This window comes from Salvia hispanica, chromosome 3, assembly GCF_023119035.1.
Source record: "Salvia hispanica cultivar TCC Black 2014 chromosome 3, UniMelb_Shisp_WGS_1.0, whole genome shotgun sequence".
Taxonomy (NCBI): Eukaryota; Viridiplantae; Streptophyta; class Magnoliopsida; order Lamiales; family Lamiaceae; genus Salvia; species Salvia hispanica.
The window spans coordinates 47,332,410-47,354,862 of NC_062967.1; the positions used below are offsets into that span (position 1 = coordinate 47,332,410).

General features: G+C 35.6%; 1 protein-coding gene, 1 long non-coding RNA gene and 1 pseudogene across 2 annotated transcripts; 2 read left to right on the top strand and 1 right to left on the bottom strand.

Annotated features, from left to right (window-relative positions):
* The first annotated feature begins 3,067 nt into the window (after nt 1–3,067).
* On the top strand, nt 3,068–5,201 carry LOC125214006. Its single transcript, XR_007175046.1, has 3 exons — nt 3,068–3,370; nt 3,712–4,860; nt 5,063–5,201. It is a non-coding gene; the product is annotated as an uncharacterized LOC125214006 (long non-coding RNA).
* Nucleotides 5,202–7,596: 2,395 nt separating this feature from the next.
* LOC125214005 (glucan endo-1,3-beta-glucosidase 11-like) lies at nt 7,597–10,609 on the top strand. Its single transcript, XM_048114839.1, has 3 exons — nt 7,597–7,738; nt 7,818–8,929; nt 10,079–10,609. The coding sequence occupies exons 1-3, from the start codon at nt 7,681–7,683 to the stop codon at nt 10,151–10,153; spliced, it is 1,245 nt and encodes a 414-aa protein (XP_047970796.1). The 5' UTR covers nt 7,597–7,680; the 3' UTR covers nt 10,154–10,609.
* Nucleotides 10,610–11,805: 1,196 nt separating this feature from the next.
* LOC125216242 lies at nt 11,806–20,015 on the bottom strand (annotated as a pseudogene).
* Between the last annotated feature and the right edge of the window lie 2,438 nt (nt 20,016–22,453).

Below are 22,453 nucleotides of genomic sequence, written 5' to 3' on the forward strand. Positions count from 1 at the left end.
GGTTTCGGTAAAAAAAAGAGACAAGCATTTTCTACGTAGAATTTGACGTTTTATGAGTTGAAAAGTTTTTTTAAAGTATTATATCTTTTTTCATTTTTAAGAGGTCTTTACCTCCCCATCAATGAAGAGGTAAAATCTTATAACTATCATATTTGCCTTCTTTTCATAAAAAAATCATTCTCTAAGGAAGAAGGTATTTGAAAAGGTATCACAATTTATATTTTTTAATGCATTTTGTACTATTATTTTATGTTTAAAAAATCATTTACCTTTCTATATACCATTTTCCTTTGGAGTATATTTCTTTTTGAAAGGGTATATTTTACTTTTTGATGAGGTATATAGATAATATACCTTTTCTATATACCTTCTCCCCTTGAAGATGCTCTAGCGCAACTCTTGCGTTCTCTCAAATTGTGGACTCGTTTGATACAAAAGATGAGATATGAGAAGATATGTAAAACAAGATAAGAAATACGGGTTTCAAAGATATGATTTTTTTCCGTTGTTGTTTGATAGAAAAGAAATTATCTAAATTTGTATTGTATATTAAATAACATGGCTTAACTTGACAAATTGGTGAGATACATAAACAAGGTTAATGTTATAATTTTGGTAAGATTAGATAGGGTCCTGGTCTTATATTGGGCTTTGAGTTAAGCTTAACTATGATATCAAACAATTAGAAATGTCCATATATAATTCTCTATCTTGGTATTACTAATTTATCAAACATGTAATCATTTGTTTTCTCTGAAGTCTCAAATCGTAACTCTTGTATTTACACTCTTCACTCTTCGACTCCATTTTTCAATTTTACACGAGTCTCAAGCCTATCCCAAATATGGTTGTTGAGTTGTTTCATATTTTCTCAATATAGTACTTATCATAGTTGGTGACCTAGGAGATGCTGGAATCCAAACCGTCATTGCGCCAAGAAATGAGAGGGTTCTATTGTAATTTAATTTAATTTCCAATTACAGCGTTTGCTTCAATTCTAGCTAGTTTCAAGTGGATTCTAGACTGATCAACACATCTAGTGTGACCGTGCCCTTATGCATATGCATTTGATTGTCAGGTTTCATTAAGTATTACCGAGATCATGTGCTCTAAGTCTAACTGACCACTTCCTTCCTCGGAATAAACTGAACTTGGAACTTTCAAATATATAAGGAAAGAAAAGATTGTGAAAAATAAAAGGATAAGTTCAACTGCAAGGCCCCATTTTTAGCAGATAACTTTGGAAAAATATAAAATCCCTCAACGAAAGACTCCTATATAAACAGCAAGTCAGCAATAGCACATGGAATGTACGCTAAAGGTGGTGCCACGACGAATATAAATTTAAATATACTACTTATTATTACTACTATAAAATACTACTACAAGGAAACATTTATTTGCTTTGGAATTTGAAGCTGTTAGTAACATAGTGCACTTATCTCACTATGATAAAATTTATGTAACTGGCTTTGGCCAGTATCAGTGGAAATGATTTATTTATACGAGATTTTGTGCAACAAACACAACGTGCATGATGTATTACCTTTTCTTTAGGTAGGAAAAAATGATTTTACTAAGTTTTGCACACAAAATCATGTAGTCACATGTAACTATGTAAGCGATGTGTACCCATCATCGTCCACCAATAAATAAATAGGTAGGAGTATTTATTATTATAAATAAGTCGTTGTTCAACAAAAATTCAAAGAGGAGATCTAGTAGAATTACATGAAGTGTATATACTATAATATAGTAATACTCCATCCGTCCGCGATTAAGAATCCCGGTCAATTTTGCACATCCGTTTTATAAAAATCATAAAAAATAGTTAAAGTGGAGAAATGGTAAAGCAAGAGAAGAATCTTCTCAACATTATTCTCTCTCTTACTTTACCATATCTTCACTTTAACTATTTTTTATCATTTTTATAAAATAGGTGCGCAAAAGTGACCGGAAATCCTAATCGCGGACGGAGAGAGTACTATTATTACTAGAAGAGTTTCATTTTAAACTCATATACAAAGTTACTTACTTCACTTTTATTGACAATTCTATTCGCCACAGTCCGGAACACGTTCTATTAAAAGAAAAATTAGACCATAAACCAAATAAAAATAAAAAGAGAGCATCCTTCAATGCATCTAATTCGAAGTTCAAATGTCAATCAATCAAGTTTAAATTCTCCTATAAGAATGCATCGACTCGTATTGCGTTAAATTTTGACAACTTGCAGTAGGATGGTTAATAAGGTGACACATATTGATGAAAGAATAAAATTCAAATGGCCTGGGATTGGGATTGGGCTTGATCTTGGGCTGCATTTGGGGTTAATAAGGTGACACATATTTGGACCACATTGCACAACTTCTTGTATATTAATAGATGTTACGTATACAATTCAGATTAGAGCAGTGATAAAATGCAAACTTATATATTGTACAAACTCAAAACTCCTCAATATAGCTTCAACAAGTTTCAATACAATATCAACACAGCGTAAAATTTCAAGATTTTAATATAAGCGTAAAATTTCAAGATTTTAATGTCAACACAGTATCAACACAATATCAACACAGCATCAATCATCGACTACCGTTGAAATTCTGTTGACATTTTCTTGTTGATATTATTTTTTGATCTGGTGATATTTTTCAATAGTCCAAATTATAGTTTTGAATTTGTACAATATTTAGAGTTTTCATTTAATCACGCTCCATTCAGATTATATTAAAAATTTTAAAAAATTATCTTTAATTTAATAAGGTACTTTATAGAACTTAAATTTAAGAAACAATATATAACCACTGAAACTTCAAAATTTAATCAATAGCCGACAATTTAGACAAATCTTTATTTTACATTTGACTTCCCCTTTTTGTATGTGAACGCCGACGTTTTTGACAAATCTGCCAAAAATGATTCCTTCAAAAAATAATTAAGCACCAAAAAAGTTTTTCCATATAATCTTGTACAGTAGTAGTAGTATTTTTTTATAACTATAAACGTGAAAATAATCTCTGTTTTTAAAAACATATATGTAAAATGGAAAATTTGAAAGGTGGGAAACAAATTTGGAAAATAGATCCGGGGTCCAACCGTCCAAATATTTAATTGAAAATAGCAAAACCTAGGTTTATTAATCAAGGAAAGGTGCGAAACTCGGAGTCGGAGAGGAAGGCCCAATATTTAACACGAGATCCGGCGAGCGCCTGTTCGTCGGATTTCCACCATTGCTCAGCAGATCTACGGCGACGAAGAGATGATGAAGGCCTCTTCTACTCTCGCCGCGTCGCTCATCGCAGCTTCGTCCCTCGCTCTCTCCTCCTCCGTTTCCGCCGCCTCCCCTGCCATTACAACCGCCGACCCGGTATTTATTCTTCATCCCAAAATAAACGATCGAATCTTTGTTTTTCGCTTACAAAGAAAATCGCCATGTTTTTCGTATATTTCGCTGCAGATCTTTTTTTTTTTTCCCTTTGTGTCTTGACAAATTGTGATTTTTGGAGAATGTGGATAGCAGATGAAATTGTGGCTTAATTGTTACGCAGAATTACTTTGTGTTTGTTTTATTGATTATTTTGTTGCTTAATTGGTATGCACGGCAATAGCATTGGTAATTTAATCCCCAAAATCTTCATAGACTAACATGATGAGATGGCGATGAATCTAATTTATTTAGTTATTTATATTTGTGTTTGGCTTATGAAGGTAAAATCCATGGAGAAGGCAAGCTATGCTCCAAAATTCGACGGATTGAGGTTCATAGAGACCTTGGTGACGGCCCACAGATGAGTTTGTTGTTGAAATTGTGTTGTTTGAGTATGTCATTCTATACGGATTGTAGGTTCTTCCAATTTGATTGATTTACTCATGGATGATAGTTTTCCAATGTATCCCTTTGAGTTTTTGCTACTATAACTTTACTTTTTCATTTTAATCTTACTTGCCATTTGATGCCTATTGCTTCTCATTCACTTGATTGTTCACAATTTGGTGGATAGGCTGTCACCGATCTGATTAGAAATTGATGTACCTTGGGTGTCATTACTCACATTTGTTTTTTTTTTTTTGTTGCAACCCATCAAAACTAGTAGTAATTGAGAGGAATGTATTGTGCATCTGAATGAAACGTAGGATTGTGTCTCGTTTCTTTTGGTGCTCAAGTGAAGGTGAATAATAGGAATGGTTTGAAAACGTAGAGCACCAACATTGCTAGAATTATAATTGGAGCCTGGAGGTAGCACCGACCTTGATGCATAAGCACAACCAAACTAGTCTGGAAATGGGCCATGTTTTTTAGTGAGTTGTAATAGCTGTCGCATATATATTCTTTATTGAAAGCACATGTCGATGATTACACGCGGCATAGGCTTTTAGTGACAAGTTGCGAATTGGCAAAAGAGCATGAACCCAATTCTTGAAAACTATGACCGTTAGATTCTAGTGTGTGGGGTATGTCCTAGAAAAATTTAAATTTTAATAGTGTCATATGTAAATTGGAGGTGCTGACAGATTTGTTTATATACGGTTTCGATTAGTACCGTCTGGAAGTGGGAACAACTGGAGTTGGAATCAAAATCAGTTTCAGACTCTTGATTCTGTGCATCTATTTGATTTTACATAATTTCATATTAGTGGTGAAATGTCAGGTCAATTTTGAAATGAAGTAATCCTACATAAACTATGCAATAAAAATGAAGTTGAATTCAATCACAATTAATAGTATAATTAAATTCTCGAACTATCATAAAACTAATAGGTAGTATATTCCAATAATCAACTTTGAGTCAAATATAGATCAACCTTGGGAGGGATAGGAAGGAGGCTGCGGTGCATGGTGACAGTGGGAGAAGGCGGGTGAGTGCAACAAAACTTTTGTCGTTTATTTTTATTTAATTTTTGTAATTAATCTTTGGCTCATTTCTGGAAAAATTTGGGATCCACTCTTTCTACAGTCGCAGTAATCACCAACCATAGTGATTCTATTTCTCAAGAATCAATTTAATTTCAATTATGGCTTGTATATGTAATATGTTCCCTCCAATTGATGATTATCCAGTAAAGATGACATGAGGATTTTTGGAGCGTATGAGAGGAAAAGAATGCAGCAAAGAGGATATTTGTAGGCCAAGCAACCAAAATTCAAGGAAAGTATCACCAAAATGTCAAGGAATGACACCTCTTTTCCTATTATTTTATCATCAAATATCATGACATCCCAAAATTTACTACTCCTTTATAAAAAGAAACCAAAAAACAATGGAAAACAGATTCTTTGGAGTATTAGGATGACACTACTACATGCAGTACATAATATCCTACTCATCAATATTTGCCAAAATTTCTTGTTGAAGAAAAACAAACTTATTCTGTGACCAAACGGTGGAATGATTGTAATTTTGATGGTTGTTAAATTTTATGGCGAAAATAAAATATGGAGTGTATGATGAACAACAAATGAGGTAAATAATAGTGAAGCAGGCAAAGAATCTAAACAAGCTCAAATATTTGGCAACCATGTGAAAGTGGATCCGTTTCGTCGTCACAAAACAAAATCATCTGACAATACAACATAAAACCCACCAATTAAATACCCTCATAATTTTTTAATTTATATTATACGAGTCAAGTTGAGGTGTATAAACTTTACTTTTACTAAATACGGCTTAGGCAAGCAAGTCTTGATACTTGATAGTATGAAATACTAGTACAATTCATACTATTTGCTACTCCATTTGTAAACTGAATAATGTACTCCTACTAAATGAGTTCATGTTGAAAATTTATGAGCCTGAATTGGTATAATTTACAAATAGAATTAATTGAATTTACATATTTGGATATAGTCATCTTAAATAGGTAACAAATAAAGCTCGAAATAATGTTATACTTCTTCCATCCATCACACAAAAATAGTGCATATCTTGGTAGTTGGTAGTACTACATAAATTTTTTAAAAAGTCTAGTACCATGTTTTGTGAGTGAAAATAGAATCGTAGTAGTGTACGTAAATATTGGTGAACTATATATGTTTAACTTTGTTATAAATATATGTGACAAAATAAGGTAAAGTGTAAAGAATAAAATGTTAAAAATGAGAGTTAAGAAATACTACCACTATATACGTATTTTTTATTACATCCTCCAATTGTAATCTAGCTTACTACTTAGCTAGCAGATCGAATAAAATTCTTCTGTGACAATAAAGAATGATAATCATATATAGAATTAAGAAAGAGTTAGATAATGGACTTCTATAACAAGAGCACATGCTATAACACATATCAATAAGCCCGACCAATTTAAAACTTACATATCGATATTTCTAGCGTCTATTAACTGCGGTCTCTGCCAAACTTTCGTTTTCCTTAATTTCTTCCTAGCTACTGCAAGCGTATTTTAAAATGGGTTAATTCCGAAAAATACTTTAATCATAGAATAATTCAAGTCTTTACATAGGTAGGCGATCTATTATAATATTATATTTCACTCAAATTAATCCAAAGTAGCGTGAAAAAATAACCAAAATGATATCGTGTTAATATAAGTGGTCAAAAGACTGTAAAACAATACTTATTATTTTATCAAAAAATACATAAAAATTAGAAATCACATTATATACAAATAATTCCATCTAGTTAATCTTCAAAACGACATGTTTAATGTGTTAACTTGTTATTCTAATGGAATAATAATTTTTTTCATGTCATATCCACGTCATTTAAAATTATCACTGGACATGTCATATATGATTGGATTTTTCATTTTTCATAATACTTGTACACAAAAAGTACAACACAAAAAGTACAAAACACTAAATTCATGTATTTTTTTCATTCACAACATTCAAAGTTGATGTTAAAGTCCGGCTATTAACCCTTTTTTATTATATTTTTTTTCGTCAAGGGTATGTACTAATAGATTCGGTAACTATTCTTGTATTAATTTGTAGACACCTCAGAGATAATTGGTCTAAACATTTAAAATTGATCAGATGAGACAAGGAATTAAGATTACTCCATATTCAAAATCAAAGATCAAATCCTAATCATTTAATTATGGACAAGATCGATTTCATACCACTCGACAATATTCATTAGATTTTTTTTTCTAAATTACAATTATACTCTCTTCGTTCTCCATTACGTGTCTCAATTTTCATTTTTGCTCCGTCCTTTATTAATTGTCTCATTTTATTTTTATTACTTTTGATAATAAATCCTGTATTTTACTAATTTATTTTTTTATATTATTATAGTTATAATATATAAAAATAAAATTCACGTACTATTAACTTTTTCACCCTATTTTTCTACGGGAGAAATATTTTTTAAAATTTATGCTGGGTTAATAATATTTTTAGGATGGGGTAATTTGAACTGCGATAGTTATTACATTGTCGTGTGGTTGAAATAATTAGGCATAAAAATTAAAAGAGGTTAATTTGTGATTGATTGATGTCAATCATACACATTGGTAACCCAAAAGAAATGATGCAATAAAAGTAAAGTAAAAATTGCAGCCTGACTCGAAAAAGTAAGAAAATAGAGAATCTTTTATCTTTTATTTGAAATTAAAAAAAAAGAGGTTTTATTAAGAGACACTCACTCAAAGAGACAAGGTTCAACAGTCAAAATAACGTCACTCTCTCCACCGCCATTGCCACCACCACTAACAATGGAGCTACTAAATCCCCTCCGCCGCTCCTTCTCGCTCCCGATTTTCCTCTTCTCAGGTAAAATTAGCTTCTTCATTTCTCTGAAGCTCACATTATTAAGTAGTATAATTAACACTGCACATACTTATTTATGAAGCGGCATTGCTGTTGAATGCGGCATCTCCGCTGGGAATCAACTACGGCCAGATCGCAAACAACCTCCCCCACCCCGAATCCGTGGTCCCACTCGTCAAATCCATCGGCGCCCGCAGCGTCAAGCTCTACGACGCCGATCCCCGCGTCCTAAAAGCCTTCGCCAACACCGGCGTCGAATTCATCGTCGGCCTCGGCAACGAGTACCTCGCCCGCATGCGCGACCCCAAGCAGGCCCTCGCCTGGGTCAAATCCAACGTCCAGTGCTACCTCCCCGCCACCAAAATCACCTGCATTGCCATCGGCAACGAAGTCCTCACCCTCAACGACTCCGCCCTCTCCTCCAACCTCCTCCCCGCCATGGAGTCCATCCACACCGCCCTCGTCTCGCTAAACCTCGACAAGCAGGTCTCCGTCTCCACCGCGCACAACCTCGCCGTCTTAGACGTCTCCTACCCGCCCTCCGCCGGCGCCTTCCGCCGCGATCTGGCGCCGAAGCTCTCCTGCATCCTCGATTTCCACAGCAAGGTCGGATCTCCCTTCCTCGTCAACGCCTACCCCTTCTTCGCCTACAAATCGAACCCGAAGCAGGTGCCGCTCGACTTCGTGCTGTTCGGGCCGGGCTCGGGGATGGTGGACCAGGGATCGGGCCTCCGCTACGACAACATGTTCCACGCGCAGGTCGACGCGGCCTACGCGGCCATCGAGAAGCTAGGGTATAAGAAGGTGTGCCTCCAGATCTCGGAGACGGGGTGGCCGTCGAAGGGGGACGCCGACGAGGCCGGGGCCACGCCGGATAATGCGCGCAAGTACAACGGGAATTTGCTGAAACTGGTGGCTGCGAAGAAGGGGACGCCGATGAGGCCGAATGCGGACTTGAATGTGCACGTTTTCGCCTTGTTTAATGAGAATCAGAAGCCCGGCCCGGCCTCCGAGAGGAATTTCGGGCTGTTTAAGCCCGATGGCACGCCGGTTTATAATTTGGGGTTCAATACGACGGGATTGGTGAGTACCAACTCTTCGGTGTCTGATGGCGTCCCGGCGCTGTCAGGGTTCTCGCCGGTGGGCGCCGACAACTCTTCCAACGGCTACTTGGCAATTACTGCCGACGACGCGGTCAGTCTCTCTCTTTCTCTCTCCACTTTTACTGCGATTTAGATTGCTACAGCTGTTGCATTAACTGCTAAGGATAGGAACATTTTGATTATTTGTGGTGATTGTAGATTAAATCTCTAGCTTATTGAAGTAGGAATTAAATGGTGGCGGGAGGTTTTGTAATTCTTGATATGAGAAACCGAATACAACGTTGAACTCAGTTGTGATTGGAGTGAGTTGAATTGAACCAAGCACAGTATATGATTATATCATCGAAACCGAGTTGTATTGCTAGGAGTTTCATTATTAAGGAAAAAGAAGGGAAGAAGGATCTCATTTGACAGTTGAAGCTTGTTTAGGATCCGAAGAAAGAATTTAGAATGCTATGCATAGTCTATATTCCAGCTATTAAGTCCGGGATATTAGAAATCTGTGTTCGGTTTTTTTGGCTAGTGTGGCAATGAAGAAAACTATTAGCCGGTTGTCGTTCTAGTGCTACTGGATTTACGGGTAAAATCTACTGAAATGATGTAATTTCATTTGAGTTAGGAGATGACTAGAAGGGTATAGAACAGATCACCAAGAAATGCATCTATATATATTTGACTGCTTATTCGAAATCAGACTATTTCATGCCTTATTCTTCTTGGATGTCACAGCCTTATGATTTTTCCTCACACTAAATCCCTCCCACCATGTTGTATTGCTTTTGAAGCTGAATCTTTCTTATTGAGAATATGAATCTTCTCGCGCATAGTATATGTGCGAGAGGGTAGTTTTGTTCCCTTTACCAAAATGCTTTAAAATTAACGTAGGTAAATTTGTATGGAGACATAAAGGTAGATACCAAAAAATACTCACTTTATGGTTAATGTTTAGGCTAACAGATAATGTTTCAGCATTATATTATATGGTCATATGGATATACTCTTATTTGCAAAGTCTCCACATGGTTTACTTTTTACCCAATTGGTATATATATGTGGTTGAAAGTTAAAGTTATAGCGAATTGCCGCTTGGTTCATCGAAATAGGAAAGTAGCATCTAGATGAAGGGATATCCAACATATTGCTTTTACAATGCCATGGCTATTAATAATCATTTATGATAGAAAATCTGAGGATTAGAGTTGCTGTTGATTGCTGATGATGTACTCTGCTTAATCTGCAGGAGCGACTTCCTTTCCAAGGGGCATTATCAATTTTGTGCCTGATGGTTTCAGCCTTAGTATCATTTCATCTCTGATCATAATTCCAAGGGAATCAATCTACAGAGACAACTTGAAACGGAAGAACAGGGAGCTTCGGATTAGGAAAAGGCAGATTCCATTGTCATATTCTTCTTCTCCTTCACTCGAACACAAAAAAGCTTACGTGTAAAGCTTCCTGTTGCAGTGTGGAGTAAGCCCATAAGGGGGGTTGAGGCGACATCCTCATTAGTGATATGAAGAATTTAGGAAGGTCGTCTAAATTTATTCGAGTGATGGGAATGAGAAAGATGCATTGATCCTTTGTTACTTTAGGATAGCATTGAATCTGCTTTTTCCTCTGTATTTTTTTTGTCTAGGGTATGAGCTCTAAAAGCACTAAAGTCTAAAGCACATGTTCAATCATCTTCTTCTTGTTATTACCCTAGATTTAGTTTTATGTTGTGGATCATGGACCCCCACTATTATTTATTTCACCTCTTTAATTATTATTATTATGATTCGTTTTTAATAAATTGGGATCCTATGTTAAATATTATTCGTTCATCCTGAAATTTATACTCCGCTTTTTAATCAGCTCATGATGCTGTCTGAAAATTCGGTTAGTGACTTTCTGCATTTCAATTTTATTATTTATTATAAAGATATTGCTAAATGCACATTACACATCAAAATGTGAGATTGTTTTGCACTTGATTTAATTTTGTGGGTTGCAAATAGATCGAAAAACCATAATAGATGAAAAAGCGGTGCAAAAGAAAAAATATGTGGGGAGTCGGTAGTTTGGACTGTGGAACAACCTCGAATCAAATTATTCATGGAAAGAGAGAAAACAGTTCCCTTTGCATTTATTTTATGCTGAATCATCTTTCTGAATGAGGGGAGGATTCATTTAACTGAATATTGAAAGCAAATCAGATTTGTATCATGCAAAATATTGAAAAGTAGAATTGTACATTGGATAAGAATATATGTACATTAATCGGCAACCAATTCTTTATAAAAAGTGAAATGGTATGAAGTTTAAAATTTAAGACGAGGCGGGGCACACTAAGCAAGTACGAGAAATGAGGCCATGCCCGTTTTCTTAAAGGCAAGGACCACCATCGGAGCTCAAACCCCAAAGCCCTATGGAAGTTGGAGCTCGTCCGTCAATATTGGATCAAACAATACATTAGGGGACTGTGGCAAGTACCCTTTTTTGATTCAATACAACCTTGATTATTACTAGTATTTGCCGAAGCAGAATTTGAAAAAAAAAAACAGAAATTGAAAAATACTGAATAGAGTAATTGGGAGGAAAATAAGAAGAAAATTGAAGAATATGAAATATTATGATTTTGAGGTGTAGTACTAGTATGGTAGTTATAGGAGGGGGGATAAGGAAATAAATGAAAAAATGAGAAAAAGGTAACATTACCATTTTAAAATGGTACCATAAAAAAAAGAAAATTGAATATTTTGATTTTTGAAAAAAAAAATGGCTGAAATTTGGCGCGTGGCCGAGAAACAGCTCGCCTGGGGCTCGCTGACCCTTTGCCATCCCATCCCGGCATGACTGGCCCGCACCTCCCCCTGGCTGATGCTCTAAAGCTGGATACATTAAAGTTGCATTCTCAACTTTTTGTTTTAATTAAATAGTAACTAGAAAACTGCAGCTGGTTCGAATCACAATGCATGAACAGTTTTTCAGTGGATGTACTACTGAGAGTTCCATGTGCACAGCACAAACACAACTAACTTTTCATGAAAGAGAGTAGTAGGAGTATCTAGTAAATTTAACAATTTTCTGACTTTCTCAGATTTGGTAGGCGTTTTTTTCCTAAAGAATTGAAAGTCATGGAGCACATCTTTTCTAGCACACCAAAAAGCAAGCCAGAACTTAATCACAATTAATTTGGTAAAACTAAAGTAAGTACTAAATCATCACTGCAACCCCAATGCATCCAAGGAATGACTACAGATTAGATCAACTACCTTGCCTCATCCACATCTTGCCTACAAAATTTGAGTCCCTTGCAAATAATAGTATCATATGCCTTTCTTGTTTCACGGTCCCCATCTCTTGTGCTTTTCAGCATAACATGTTATGTGGATTGCACAGCTGTTCTATTTTCACACACATTTGCCGTTAGCACGACTAAAAATACCTGTGCCCACTGTCAACTCCAGCGCGGGTTTGCTTTATCAAACAGGTAGCAAAAATCCTTCTAGAGCAAAAGAGCATCAGCCACACATCAAGAAGGAGCAAGATGCTCTGATGGCTCATCAGATGTTCCGTTGGAATTATGTTTAACTCGTTCATAGAAAAATAAGTAAGCTGCCGATGTCTTGATCTCAGACTCACTTACTGGTGACACATGAGAATCATCAAAATGATACTACTTGTTTTCCCCATCAATTAACTGCAACAAGGTATATTAAATCTGAGTTTAGTAACGAAGTAAGAGGTTCATAATGTGAAGCAAATACAATCATTGCAATGTTAAAGATGAAGCGAAAACCCAGACAAACAGAACAGTTCCAATTCTTGGATTTCAATGGAAGAACATATGTTATAGTACTAAAACTAGACTGACGAATGATGATTACAATCATGTACATTAGTTGAGCATATTGAATCCAGATTAAGTAGTAACCTTGCAGTAAGCAGAATAATGTCCACCACCAAGGCCACCATAGTGGTTGCTACTAGCATATAGTTTATAGATATGTCTCCCATCGTTACTCTTCACATATTTGCTTAAATCAAGATTGTGGATGGAAAAATCAACAGTCGTGTCAAGTTTGTTTTTCAGCCATTTACTGTACGAGAACCGTTTCAAGTGAATGACAAGTATATCCGGCAACCTCCACAAATCTAATTTTTTGCTAGCTTGTCTATGTTCCTTGCACATTGAGGGCAATACCTACATCCAAGTTTAAGTAGGTAAGAAAAGCCAACAGGCCCAAAAATACAATAAAAAATACAGTGACTTCACATTAATTACATACCACATATCATCAGGACCTAGAGGTTCCTCTTTCAGAAATGCATCTAAGCAAGAAAATAGAGAGACAGCCTCTTGCTTGCTTTTGTTCGCGAAAATTTGAGATTTGTGTAACAATTATCTTCAGTGATGCAAAGCTGAAATGTGAAGTCCTTACTGGGCATTCCCTCTCCCTCTACCTCCCATGTTGATTGAATTTCTGGTCCTAATTGGTCGGTGCATGTGTTACCGGAGAAGGAGCCATTCTCTCTGCTATAGTCCATACTTGTTGAAGTATGAAATTCTTTTCTTCTCAAAGGAGAAAGCATTCTTTCAACTGCAAGATAAATATCAGCTCCGGATTGTGGATCTTCCAAGTCTGTCACTAACGGCGTCAAGAACAGCTTACTGTCACAGAAGAAAATATCCATTAAGAGATAATTGAAGGTGAAACCAACGAATCAAATGTATCAAGTAGCAACCAGATGTAATCACCAAAGGAAAATGTTTGACTGAATAGGGTTTTTAATGGAAAGGATAGAATGCTTTTCACAATGACATTGCAGTTATTCTATTACTTTCTATATTACGACTGAATTTAAAGCTAAAACCACCATCATAGTGTTTCCACGTGGCTCTCTTCACCCCAAACAAGTAGGGGTGAGCAAAAAAATCGAAAACCGAATATCCGAACCGAACCAAACCGAAATTTTGAAATTCGGTTCGCTTTTTTCGGTTTTTCGGTTCGGTTCGGTTTTAAAATTGCAAAAATTTCGATTTTTCGGTTCGGTTCGGTTCGGTTCGGACGAAAAAAAACCCAAAAAACCGAAAAACCGAATTATATTTAATATAAATATATTTAAATATTATTTATATATAACTCTAACCCTAATAGAATTCTGCCTCTCCGCCCCCTTTCACAACGTCTCCGCCTCCTTTGTCAATCTCTCTGCCTCCGTTCTCAATTCCGTTTTCCACTCTAAATCTGTAACCCTAAAGGCTAAATTTCACTAACTCTAAGCCTCCAACTTGTCTCCTATCTCTGTTCTAGCCCATCGCCTCAAGCCATCCACGCCGTCTCCGCCCTCCAGCAGTGCAGCCGTGCTCCAGCCATCTACACCGCCTTCCGCCGTGCTCCAGCCATTCACGCCGTCTTCAGAAGAAGGTAAAAACTCAGACTTGTCTATTTTCTTCATAGCTCTCAAATTAGTGGTCAAAATTAAAATACCTAAGTTTTTGTGTTTAGGCATTAATGTGTTATTCAGAGGATAAGTATTTGGATCTGTAAACTTTGATATTTAAAGATGATTATTGCAAGTATTGAAGCTGAATTCATATGCTTAAATTAAGTGTTGTGATATTTAAAAATTGGATGCCCCTAATCATCTAGATCTGCTGTCCAAGATTCAAACTTTTTTTTTCTCTAATTTTCGACTGTTCAGTACCATTTCTTATACATTTATATATTCTCTCCTTCATTGTTAATAACTTAATGGGATTATTTTGTATTACAGATTTTACAAAGTTGATTCAAAGCTTATGATAAAAACTATGGCCAAAGCTCATCCGTGGAACAGAGAGGATTGAAGACTTGGGAATGGACTACATTGTTAATTTGTTATAATTTGTTGTATATTGATTAGATATCATGAAACTCTTTATTTTATGTTTCTGCCTAAATATTTATTTTTGTTGGTTGATGGATGTTTATGATTTTTTGTGTTATTTTTCGGTTTTAAAGTTTTAGGCTTTTTTAAATCGTATAAAATTTCGGTTTTTCGGTTTAGTTCGGTTTTTAAAGTTCGGTTTTCGGTTTTTCGGATTTCGGTTTCGGTTCGGTTTTGATTTTAGCCTAAATTCGGTTTTTCGGATTCGGTTCGGTTTGGGCAAAAAACCGAACCGAAACCCGAATGCTCACCCCTACAAACAAGTATAATTACTAAACCACTTTAATAACTAGTTTATCAAAAAAAAGCAAGTAAATTGAATTTAAGATGAATGGTTTTATATACTTATTGTAAGACTAGTCTGCACTAGTATAGCACTGAGTGTTAGTGTAGCACAGAGTAAAAGAGACAGTTCCTCATAAATTTCACCACACAAGCCTGTGAGATGCCAGCATTAAAGGAACTCACTTGTCCTGGTATCGGTGATGTATCTCTAATCTTGTCAAATTAGCATCCCTCTTTGGAAGTCTGTAGGCAACTATGTGCTCATCATCTTTAGTTCCAGCCAATGGTTCTGATGGACTTTCCAAGTATCGATATATCCGATTTTCATAGACCTACAGGACAAAAGTCAAATTCTGCCTTCAAATAAGCTGGTTTGACACGACTATGCAAAAGCCCTAACATGAGAGACGAGAACTGCATATATTATCTACCTCGGCAAGGAGCAAGTATTCATCACTATGTAAGCCGCATGCAACACCTAACGCCTGGATAAGATCTTTGCAGTTTCCTTCCTTCAGAACATTAACAGTGAGTGGCATAGGAAGGCTACTACCATCACCATATATCACCGTTACGGTCATAGATCGAGTATCTATTGAAGGAAGAGGCAATGATAGGTACATGAAAGGATCAAATGTTATAGATATCTTGTCACAAACTGGGCAAACCAGCATTGATTTGTATTGTCCCTATCAAATATAAATCATTTGGAAAGTTATACAGAAGAAAATATGTAAAAGAAATGAATTCCAGAAAGTAGGATACACAACTTTAAACATCTATCGAATATCAATACTTGAAATGCATTCGATAATTAAAATATTTCTGGATATTTACATATTGATAACAAATGATGCTTTGGTGATATGGTGGTAGTGACTAGTAAAAGAGCAAATTATTAAAATATGGCTTCAATGAACAAGAAAATATTGTAGTTCACTTAGAATTTCAAAGTATTTCACTTAGTCTTATCAATGATAGTAACATACTGAAATCATAAACCAAAGTTCATATAAATCATCCTTCATGGAACTTCGCATGAATCTGAGCTTAACTTTGATACTACACTATTATTTTCTATATCCTTTCTATGGTTTTCCTCTTTGAGTTTCCTTACAATACCACCATTCAATACCAGCAACACCGATCTAGCAATGACAGTAAATGAATATTTCATGACAAACTTTTTGAACACCCTCCCTCCACATACAAGATAACACAACTGAAAAATGGCATTGTGTAGTTTGTGCTATTCCCCCCGGTATGAATTCGTGGCTCCGCCCCTGGTGCATTTTCAGGTAATTGTTCTCAGAACATGACTATATTCCATACCTATTCAGTGAGGTTCTAAGTCATAAAAAATGTTACAGTATATGGTAAATTCAGCTCTCATAGCTCAAAACTCATCCAGCGAATGAAGAGCAAAATCTCTGGATGTGTCAAACTCATATTGAGTAAAATAGATGAAGACCAAATTATTTACCTGGCAAATATCTACAATTACTGAATCATTCCGGGCCTTGTGATATTTCCAAAACTCATCAGCAACTTCCTCATCTGGCTGACCATCACAATCCTTAGCCTCAATATAAGGTTTCTGCTTAACACGATTTAGGTCTTCATGCAGCCCATCCAGCAAAAAAGCAAGGAGCTCCTAAGGAAAACCATTTCATATCATCTTTCTAGACTGATGTCAACAGAGAATGGAGATTGATTATATCCACATGGTTACTATTCCGTGCCAAAAATCATTGATAAAACCAGACATCACATGAAAAGGGAACATACTCTACAAGTAATATGAGTAGTTTTTAAGACATAAAAGAATGTTAATAATGTCTTCACATACTTTAAGGGACTGTTCTTACCTTAATACTATCAGATTCTAGTACTCCCTCCATCTCCCCGAGTATAGATAAAGGGTATTACTAAGGGTGTCACTAAGCAGAAAAGGTGTTATTTTTGGGTAATAAGAGGTGTTTAAAATGTTGAAATATAAAGTAGAGTGTGACGCCATGTTCTAAAATAGAAAGTGCTATCACATATAGTAACTGTACAATACTATTTGTGGGGACAGAGGGAGTATTAGATAACAGATTGATGAATGTTCCTGACAAACTAACACAACATAATTTTGTACAAATATGTCTTATGATATTTAACTATTCAAAAAAAAAGAGACAAAGCAATACACAACTGCGGGTGCCATAATCTTAATATCAAATTTAGATGAAAACTGACCTGTGAATCATGCTGATTATAACCACTGAACTGGGGAGCAAAACGGCCAAGTTTCCCCTTAAATACACGAGGTGCAACTGGAGTTCGACCAGAAGACCAGAGTTTCCTCAACAATTCACCAAATGCAAGTGCGAGCTCTCCCTGAACGATTAAAATTGTCAGAACACTTGCTGAACAAAATAAAGTATAGAAATCTTACTCAGATGAAAGGAACAGAACAATTACACGCATTCCCAAAGGATTTTGTTTGTTGATCTCACTGCTGTAATCTTGAAAGAAGTAATCGACAAGATATGGTGTATGAACCAAACACTGAAGCGCACTATTCATAAAGCAAGTGTTGCCCAAATTTTGCAATCCTGCTAGACCTCTATCTCCTCCAGCTTCAGGCTTTAAACCATCATGTCCATCCTCCATATCCCCATATGTTGAAGTAGTTTGCTCATGTGTGTAGGAGTTATAACTAGTTGAATGCCCATTAGACATAGATGGCCCACCAGCAATGGAAGAAGTTGATCCTGTAGATTCTACTGGAACCATTGCTAAGCTTTTCCCAGTTGAGTCCCTGGTAAAACCATCAACTGGTACCTTGAGAAGAATCTGTAGGAAGAGATAGAGGGCCTTCAGAAACTAGAAACCTCACAATCATGTTATCAATGCAATAGGCATAAGAGAATAGTAATTGCTACAGAGGAATCTAGTCAAGCAGCAATGGCAATGCTTAGTAGTTATCAGCACTCGATAATTCAAATTTTCACCCCAAGGAGCAGAATTAATAACCAGATCTCCAAATATATAAAAGCATCATGAGCTTACTTCTTGATCCATCATTACATTAGATTCCTCCAGAGTTTGGCTACAAGAAACTAATATAGTTCCCTTCTTCATGTTGAAGTAGTCCCAGATGCAAATCTGTATAAATTTTAAAAAGAGAACAAATCATGATATCACCAACCATATATCCACACATAATGAAACACTTGATAATAGTATAAACTAACCTTTTCTGGATCCAAACCTTTGAGTTGACAGACTTTTTCATAAAAGCTACGTAGAGAAGCCTGAATATAGAATCAACTAGTAAGAATCAGAATATCCCTAATATAATAGAACCTTCAAGATATCAGCTTCAAATTCAATACTAAAAGATTCCTATATGGGTGTATCTATATTACGCATGGTATCCAAGATCAAGAACCACCTAGTTTTGACTAAATGACAATTGCAACATAATTTTAAATTAAATTATTGAACACAAAGTAGACAAGGTTTTGAAGGACTGCGATATTCTTATGCTGAGGATATCTCAGCGGTTAGATGTAATGGTGTCAAAAGAAAGTACTATGACTTCAGAGACTACAATACAATTAAAGTATCTGCATGAATACAAAATAATATATACCTTTTTACTTAACCGTATAACTGCCTCACTCTGGTCTCTAGAGTCGATTAACCTGAGGTGTACAGGGAAGACCTCTACACTGAATTGCTTATGTTGTCCCCAATAGAGATCATCTTTCGCTTCAATACTGGCCCTCCTTTATACCTGGGGAGGGAAACATTAGAGCTTCAGCAAAAAAAAATTGTAGAAGGTAAGAAGTTCTAGGCAACCCAGTGATGGAAATTGAGGAAGAGAGTTTCCGTTCAAAGCATCATCATGAGGAACATATTTATAAATTCTAGCTGAACAGCACACAGTTGCCTGCCAAATGCTTGTTTGAATTATTTTTCCTCAGAGTCGAGGAAAAAAAATAAATATGCTAGACATTAAAGGAAATTGCTTCAACCATTTAAAGTTATTCTCAGTGTTATTATTGGTTCAGACGAAATATGGTATCTCAAGAAAGAGGGCAGTAAGTAGAAGTACCATTTCAGAAGCCTCTCCCAAACTTCTTCCAGAACTAATTCATAATCACGCCCTTCTTGCAGAGTTCTATGAAGTTGCAGGTCTTCATCTTTATCTTTTACTTCATTTATAACAAGATCGGTGTTATCAATTGGTCCGGGCCTATGTTTTGTACTTGATGATGCCACAGATGATGGCCCAACAGAACTGCTATCAAATGGATAATCATCCTCTATTTTCCCAATGTACCTTTGCCATGCCATAAACCACCTGCTCAAGAAAGTTTACGAACCTTGCAACACTACTTAAAACTAAAAGGGCTCTTCTACTGGAGAGTTGACAAGTTACGCTATAGTTTATGTCCTATATGCTTTTTTATGGAAAATCAGATGTCAAAGTCCCATTTCTATCTATATTCCATAAACGGTTCGATAAAGTCACTGCCTAACAGTATAAGAAAGTGAAATAGTACTATGTTTTTGATGTCCACAAAATGCCAGACAATGACTCTCGCACAAGACATAAAGAAATGTACAGATGTTGGAATTCAATTAGCCGAGACGAATGATTAGTAAAATCATGGTTACATGGCTTCAAAGCTAAAGCATATCAGCGGAACTATATTATTGGAATACAAAAAGTCCACCTAACTACAGAAGGTTAAAGTGATCGATTATCCTTCAACACCTAAACGAAGGACTATTAATCATTCTAGATCAGATTATTACTCAATCAAACGAGCAGAAGCGATCTGAACAACCAATCACCTGCTGGATACGACGTAATACGAATTTCCCTCTCGCAAATTAGCCTCAGCTTTGTCGGTCCATTCCTCAATGATCCTCCTCTCTTCCTCCGGCGTGCATGGCATTTCCATTGATCCATTCTCCATCGGCGAATCATGAACGCAAGGATCCGGAATCATCATGAAGCGTCGTGCAATTGAACTCTGGAGAGTAAAGGAGAAGAAGTAGATAGATTCAACAACTACATCCACACAGAAACATAAACCTTGAAATTTTAAAAAAAAAATAGAATGAATCTAAGAGCATTGAAGTCACCGCAGATCAGTCAATGTGATGGATTAAACAACGAAACGAGAAATAGTTATATATTCTTGGGCGAGTGTAGAAAAAGAAATGGGGAAGCCAACCCTAGAGGTTTATACATTGAATTTGATGGAAAGAAGAAATCGTAGGAGAAAATCTAGAGAAAGAATTTAAGAGAGTGGGGAAGAGGCATCCAACCAGTTTTCAACCATTTTCCGTTTATTGCAGTTGGGTCTCTTTTGTACGGTTCAACCCACCAACTTCTCATACAAATTCTAATTCGTTCTTTAATTTGTCTGTCACCACTCTAAAATCTAAATTAGATTAATTTGGTTTAATCCTACCTAAATTACGTATCCGTTTAAGATTTAAGTATTCACTATAAATATAGTCCGACCTAAATATTACAATTAATGTGACATCACTAACACTTATTCCGGTGGAGAATATTATTTTGTTTTATATTTCTAACAAAATAGAGTATTGAAAAAAAGAATATATTGATTGCGTGAGTAGGATCATTTCGAATAAAAAGTGGTGTTTGGAATCTATCTGTAGGACAATGAAAAAGGTTAGATGATCACGTTATGTTTTTCACTATGTACTTTATTTTATGAGGAAATTATAGTCGATTATTCCCTCATTATAATCTGAAATCGTGCGTACATAGTATTAACTATTAGGGCGTGTTCACCCTGTGTGGTCACCCTAAAAACTCTGAGAATTGAATTCTTTCAAGAAATGTATAATTCTTGGCCACTTTATTCAATTAACATGTTTTGAACATAATTATGAGCTAAATAGTAGTCCTAATTTCTAACTTTGACCATATCAAAAAAGTTGAATGACAAAATTAACACCAATTCTATGTAAGTGAGAAGATGATGAGGGTGGAAAACAAGGGCAAATGAGGAAAATCAACACCAATTCTTAGTGGACAATGCAAAAATAAATCTCAGCAACTTTTATACTTCCAAGATTTGAATTTTTGTCCAATTCGCATGAAGAGTGCAGGCCGACCATTTTTAGCTTAGGCTTCAAAAATTAAAAAGTAGAAGGTGAACACCTAGGTTTCTCATAAATGGACCAAGAATTGGCCAAACCTTATTGGGTGAACATGCCCCTTAGGATAGGTTGAATAACAAAAATTTAGGACTCGTTTAATAAAAAAAGATGGGATATGAGAACATATGTAAAATAAGATAAGAAATACGGGCTTCATGTCAAGATATGCAATTATTTGATTTTTTTTCACTGTTGTTTGATAGAACAGAAATTATCTAAATTTGTATAGTATATTAAATAATATGGCTTAACTTGACAAATTGGTGGGTTACATAAACATGGTTAAAGTTATAATTTTGGTAAGATTAGGGAGGGCCCTTGTCTTATATTGGGCTTTAAGTTAAGCTTAACTATGATATATTGATATCAAATAATTAGAAATATCCATATAATTCTCTATCTTGATATTATTAACTTATCAAACACGCATGTACTTTGCCGATTTTGACACAAAGGACAACTACTATACTAATACTGTAGTAATTACTGGAGTACTAATAAATTTCTAAGCAAATATACGAAGTAAATTTGAGCGAAAAAGATGTGCCTCTCTTTCGTATCTCTAATATTTTAATTAAATAGTGTGCGTGTGCTACGCTAGAGAAATCGATTGTTTGATAAACTCAATAATAAATAAATTAAACTGAATGTTGATAAAGGTGCCCAGACCAAGACATGCTTACCATAGTAAACCAAGTGTAGTGTTCCATTTATACAAATCTAATATTAGGTTCATGGTGACATGGATCATAATTCACTAAAGAAATCAACAATTCAGAAGACCCGTATATCAAATTTATATTGCATAAAGTTAAAAGTTAAACACTTTGAACTTAAGCAGAACAAGATATTCTACATACAAGAATCTAATTACAGCCTATCCTAGGAGTTAAACCTAAACTTTATAATCAAATATGTACGATATTGTTACACCTTACACAATCAGACAAGTCTCCTTGTTTCTGAATCACTGAGTTACTGCAACATACGGCACAAAAAGCATCACCAACGATTTCTTATTTTCTTTGACGTGATAGTTGCACTTGATGATAGGTAAATTTGCAGTAGCCTAAGCCGTGTAGAGCAGCTCAGTAAGCACAACCATAAGGAAGAGTGTCAATTATGCTGAAGTCTTACCGGGCCTCATCTGAACTAGCTGATACCTCACCGCCAACTCCAGATGTCCCACCACCCTATTTCTTCTTCACTGGAAATA